Source organism: Cryptomeria japonica, chromosome 8 (assembly GCF_030272615.1).
Source record: "Cryptomeria japonica chromosome 8, Sugi_1.0, whole genome shotgun sequence".
Lineage (NCBI taxonomy): Eukaryota > Viridiplantae > Streptophyta > Pinopsida > Cupressales > Cupressaceae > Cryptomeria > Cryptomeria japonica.
The window spans coordinates 413,790,041-413,796,500 of NC_081412.1; the positions used below are offsets into that span (position 1 = coordinate 413,790,041).

The 6,460-nt window shown below is 34.7% G+C and overlaps 1 protein-coding gene across 1 annotated transcript; it reads right to left on the reverse strand.

Moving 5' to 3' along the window:
- Positions 1-4,803: 4,803 nt before the first annotated feature.
- LOC131028558 (glycerol-3-phosphate 2-O-acyltransferase 6) lies at positions 4,804-6,213 on the reverse strand. The gene is made up of 2 exons (XM_057958860.2): positions 5,268-6,213; positions 4,804-5,136 (listed from the first exon to the last, which is right to left on the reverse strand). Exons 1-2 carry the CDS (start codon positions 5,886-5,888, stop codon positions 5,065-5,067), a joined length of 693 nt encoding a protein of 230 aa, XP_057814843.2. The 5' UTR covers positions 5,889-6,213; the 3' UTR covers positions 4,804-5,064.
- Between the last annotated feature and the right edge of the window lie 247 nt (positions 6,214-6,460).

The window sequence follows — 6,460 nt, forward strand, 5'->3', positions numbered from 1 at the left end:
TGGTACAGTTGTTCCTGATGATTCTAACGTGCTTGCTAGCGTTTCCTAGTTATGTCCTATTATTTTAATGATCTGCATTGATCGTTGTGCGATTTTTTGGTGGTTTTCATCAACCAGTATTGATTTGCGTGTTATGCGGTATTCTTGGTGGTGTAGCATGTTGCGGTTGATCTTGGCATGATTTCCGATGGAGTTGCGTGTTTGGGATATTGATTTAGGTTCATGCTATGCTATGTAAATCATTATATTGGTTTGGTGGATGATCTTTGTATCGTGTGATGTAATTTTATAATTATGAGTTGAAGGTTAGGGTTTAGCCGACCTTGTTATCAAGGTTGATGATTTGTATATATACCTGTGATGCATTCATGTAGTTTTGTTGTCGATTTTGTGTCTGCATTATCAGATAGAGGTGTGTGTACAAACAAGTGATTTATCCTTCGGTGTTGAGTTTGAGGAGAGATTGGTGTTGTAGAGCAGACAACTGTTATTAATCGAAACTGTAATCAAGCATTTGGAGATGTTATTCTTTCAATTCATTTCTTTCGGATTGTAGTCTGAATCTTATTGTAAGTCAGTGAGACTTCCCTGAAGGTTGTAGTCTTTCGGGCCATTATATTTGAACAGTGAGCTCTAGGCAATGTGCCTGAATGCATGTGCATTCCCCATTGTAATATTTTCACATATTGTTGCAAAGTATCATCTTACTATGGGTAGGTTCCCACCATGGTTTTTCTCTTAACCGGGTTTTCCACGTCAAAATCTTGGTATTGTGTGTTGTGCTTTCCATTTGTCTATTTGTTTTATTGTTGCAATTTATTAGATATGTTTTTGGTGGTTAAGTTTATTGTTCCAGTGAAGACTGATTCACCCTCCCCACCCCCCTCCCTCTCAGTCTTCTTTTTTTATTGCTGCTAACAATAATTTGGGAATCAGAATTGCATATCTCATTTAAATAAGTGCAGATTTGATTTGTGAAAGGTTGTGTATCTTTCAAAGGGCAGAAATAATGAAGAGTTGCACTCTTTCAAAGGGTGCTAATGGTGGAAAGGGTGTCTCTTGCCAAAGGGCATATATGACGAAGAGTTGTGACTTCTCTCTCGCATTGAGTGATATAAAGGAAAGGAATAAAAAGCATCCAATGACATCACCATGGATCATATGTCAGATTAGGATTGTTATTAAGTTATAGGTAGTAACATCCTTGTTCTTGGTGGTATGCATGGGGATGTGCTTAGTATATGAAGCCTGATAATGTCCTAATGAAGAGTTTAATAGTAATATTAATATAGAGTGCAATATGTATGACAGTCATACTTAATTTCATATGCATTCATAGTAAGATATCAACATATTTTCAATCCCAAGCTCTTAACCAGTTCTAATTCTTTTTTCCTAAGAGTGTTGTAATGTTGTTAGGGAGAGGCGGAGTAAAACCACCTCATGATAGATGAGCCCCAAGGGTGAAAGAACTAATAATCCTAAAATCTTAGCAATAGGCCCCAAGGGTGAATTGATTGAGGCTCTGGTGATCTGGGTTGCCTTAGGGAGATAGAATGATCGTGCCCTAGACAAGCAAGTCTCCCATCCAAGGTTGAGAATTAGAAGGGATTAAATATTAGAAATTGAATAAGAACAATATCAATTGTACTACAAGAAACCATAATTATTTAATATGTAATTAATGTAGAATAATAAGTAGTAATGTGTGTTGCTCTTTAGGAATTGGTAGCCTCTTAATAGGGGGCATTACACTACAAGTCACATGTATCTTAAAATACTTAATGTCCTAAATACAGTCTCTACATTATTACCCTTGTTTATGTGTGAGGTGATAGACCAATAATACCCCAATATCGATAAACATTTTATAAGACATGTACAATATTCATAGTTACGTTATGGTCCCCATAATATGAAAATGTAACTCTCAAACATAATTTTTTATTAAGAATCCATAGAATAATTTTTATTTTAAAAATAAAAATAAAAAAACAAGAAAGAAAGAAAGAAAAGAAAATTCTTATGTAAAACTTATCTAAGTTTGTATAAAATTGTCATGCACTATTTTATATATATTCATTATGTAAATCTTTTGGGTGTTACTTTTTGAAGTTAAAACTTTTTTACATCCCTATTAATTTGGTTTTGAATAAACTTCTTAGATATTTATGCACACATTTGTGGTGAGGTATTATTATAGATATCACTTGTATTATTCCCTTACAATATTACATTAAATTCCCTCTTTATGTTATGTATGTTTTTACTTTTCTTTTTGTATTTCTCTTCCATTTTGTTTGCCCTTTTTTGGAACATCTAATTACTATAGAATTTATATAGAACTAGAAGAAAAATATATATATTTGAGCTTGAGTAATAATTTTTTCCTTGATTTAGAATACAAACATTAATGGATCTTCCTTGCAATCAAGCAATAAAAGCACACTTTAAATAATGTAATATAAAATAAACTCATTAATCTCACTTTTTAAGGACCCAACAACCCCTTTAGGGAATTAGATTCACAAACCTTTGGGATTACAAAGAATGTCTTAACAATTTTCCCAAGCTTTGGATGGTGATCTTTCCATTTTCAAGGGAAACAAATTGTTCCACAAGTTGGCATGCTAAACCATGCATCAACAAATTGCCACCATCATTAACACTCTCTACAAGCTAATATTGTTATCAATCAAATCATGTACCTTGTGTTTCAATGCAAAGAAACTTTGATTATGATGTACTTTGATACTTATAAAATCCATAGACATCATATGAGAATACTCATATTTCAACATATTAGAAGCCAACAACTTCAATTCCACATTCTTGACATGAGCATGCAAATCCATGATGAAAATAATTGTTAGGATATACAATGTCCTTAATTTGTGTTAAAAATCCTTGAAGGAAAATACTTACTAATTCAATTAGGAAGGTGGTGTTTTATTTTAACACGAGTAGAATATGATGAACATAATCGTTAATTCTCCCATCAATAACTTGTCCATGCTCAAATAAATCATAAAAATTGTTCTTGTAAGCCCATATTCACATAGATAATACTAATAAAAACTTGGCCAATTCAAAGATATAAATAATTGATACAAAGGCTGAAAAGAACCATTGTATAGCATAATCCTTCAATATGTGGAAATAAATTGGTCAGTAATTTGTCTTCATACACAAAATATAAACATATAGCATTGAATGATTGCAAATATGTCTCTAGGATCACCTTTTTTGATATACATCTCAAAACAAAGAGCCACAAAACCCACTAGTATATGATAAGCAATAATGTTAAAAGCAAAGGCATATCTTGTATCTCAATAAAGTCATTTGTACTATGTCCACTAGGTATGCCATCCACTTTATGCACTAATCTATCAAGTTTTCAAAGAAGTCTATCAAGATAGTAATAGGGGCAGTGGTGGTGAGAACACGAGGAATAAAATGGATGAGTGATGATAGGCAAACATATGACACTAGTAGGAGAGGAAGCAACACCATAGGGCAAGGAGAAATGTGCTATACTAGTAGGATGACAGCAAGGAATGACACTAAAACTAATGGAATAGAATGGGCATGATACTATAGGAAAGGACATGAGAAGTATAACTCCGAGTTGAATAAGGAATATGAAATATGTTGGGGTTGAAAACCTCTATAAAATCTCTTAACCAAAAGGTGCAATAAGCAATAAATTGTGAAGAGACTCTACCAATTATGTAATAGAAGTAACATTAGCAAACTCTTAAAAAAGCAAACATGTAGTAAGAAAAGGATCTTGCTTTATCCACTTGCAAGTTTATGATCAAAATTACTCATCATAACGAGTATTATCCAAAAAACTATTAAAGATTTCATGACCAACTGGATAAGAAGACATATTAAGATTGAGGCAATCACTTCTTCCTCTCAAGAAACGACAATAACAATGAGACTTTAACATTCACACAACTCATAAACCCCTAACATAGAGAAAACAATATGCACTAGCTTCAAGGTCTCTTACAAACTCAGAAAATCAATAAATTCATGACACAAAAATAGATCAACAATAAAACCCTAAGGGTTAAAAACAAGGGTAAGGAAGGCTTAAAAAAATGACATGATACAATTAAAGTGAAAGATAAATATATAAAAAATAAAATCTAAAACCAACATAAGCAAACAAACCCATGTCAGACAGACTACTTAAGAATGTCAGAAAGTTTTGGTTAACCAAAAATGCAGTGTATTATAATTTTCAGCATCCCAAATACTTACTTTTTTGTGTGGTGTAAAATTCTCCACAAAGAACAGAGAATTGGGGAGAAACAATTCTTTCTGAGAAAGTCCACAGCAACTAAAATCTTTTTCTCAACTGGAAAGTTGGGCGAAAAAGCTTAACTGCCTACCAACAGTAGAATCCTTTCAACATCAAGAAATTTGTGACAGAAAGTTATGGGGACATATTTTATTGGAGTGATACAGTTCAAAATGATAACAGCAGTAACAAACAAATGCTTGCTTTGACACTTTCTTAAGAATTGTTTGTTGAGGATCGGTACAACCCTAAACAATAAGATTTAGCTTGTTTTTGTTTTTGGTTTTTCTTTAAATTATCTGGATTAAGTAGTACAAAGAGCTCAAAAATATATTATGATTTGTTTTTGTTTTTGGTTTTCTTTTTATAAAGATTTAGTAGTAGAATGATTCATATTGAAAAGAATTGAAAAATATATAATGATTTATTTTTTATTTTTGTTTTAGATTTTATTTTATATTATCTGAATTTGGTAGTATAAGAGCTGATATTGAAAAGACCTTAAAAATATATTATGATTTGTTTTGGGTTTTTCTTTATATTATCCAAATTTAATAATAAAAAAGTTCATATTGAAAAGATCTAAGAGATGCAGCTTCTGATCCCTTAAACTGCTTGATCTGAACTCCATTAACATAAATTCAATGAAAAAGCATTTAACTGCAACAATATAATATGAATAACAAAGAGCAGATTTAAACCGTACTGCAAGTGCTCATGATTTGAAAGGGGTCCGAAGAATTCATGAGCTATGAAGAGTGATTCAGAAGCTTACTCTTGGGGACCGCCTCCACATTCATCTTGGGCACCATGTAACCCTCCTGCGCCACCACCAGGCCAAATCAAGTTAAATTTAAACAAAACCCTAAAACATTCCAGGTCAGATCCAAGATCAGGGCACTGTGCCTTCATTAAAAGAAACGAGATGCTTTTAAATTTTTTAGTTCTTCACCTTGCAGACGGCCATGAAAGGATGATCCGTTTCCCGATCACCCATACCAATGTCAGGAACAGCCCAAGGCCCGAATTCGGCCTCCACGGCCTCTTTCTTTAACCTTCCCACCATAACCCCAGGCTTCTTCACAAATCCAGTCGCCCACCCGGACCTGGTAACCTGGAGCTCCGTTCCAAGAACCTTGTCCGCCCCCAAATAATTCTTCACAAAGGGCTCCACCATGATTCGTGGACTTGCAGTCACAATGTACCTCTTTGCACATGAGCTGAACACCCTCCAGGACTCAGGATGCACATCCTCTGCGTACAAATCGGGCAAAACTGTCCTGGAAATCAATTCAATGTCCCGGATCTTGAGCCCGGCCAAGGAAATGAAGACGAGGATTTTGAGCCCCGCTGCCTCGGAAACAAACGTGTAGACGAACCAAATCAAGGGCACATTAGCCCAAAGAAGCATTCCTCGCAAAAAGCTCCCGCCCTTCCTGGCTATCACCATGAAATAAGGGAAAGAGATTCTCGATCTGAGCATTGTGCCGTCCAAATCCGCAGCTACCGTCCGGCCCTCGCGGCCCTGTGAGCTGCATTGACTTATCACATCGAACTGCTTAATCATCCCCATTTTATTTCACGTGCTACAATTCTGAGCTCCACTTTCACCATGAAAGTAAACCAGTCGACTAACACGGAGCCTTACATAGAAAAGCTTAAAAAAATAGGCTTTTGCTGACAAAATAGACAGAAAAGACCAGGTTCACCTGATAGCTGCCTTGGTACGTACAATTTAAATGAGGCAATTGACAAGCAAAACGGGCGGGGCGTGGGAAAGCTGAGTAGCTGAAATTGGCGGCAAACATTAATAAAGCTGCTAATTCAGCAGCGTTTTCATATTGGGATATCAAGATCTATTTAGAAATGGCAAAGATCGGCATTTTATAAAGTAATAAAATGGTAAAGATCTAGGGGAAAGGACCCAGTAGTTGAGCATGTTCCAATTGTTGTGAGGGTTGTTGATACCTTTTGTTCCAAAAATTGAACAAATAAAACCTATTGTTTGAAACAAAAAATATCAATTTTTGTTAGGAAATGTACCAACAGTTGTTAGGAAATGTACCAATAGTTGTTAAGAAATGTACTAATATTGTAAAAAATAACCAATCAGGTGATGCCACATCGGCTGCACAACTATTGGGG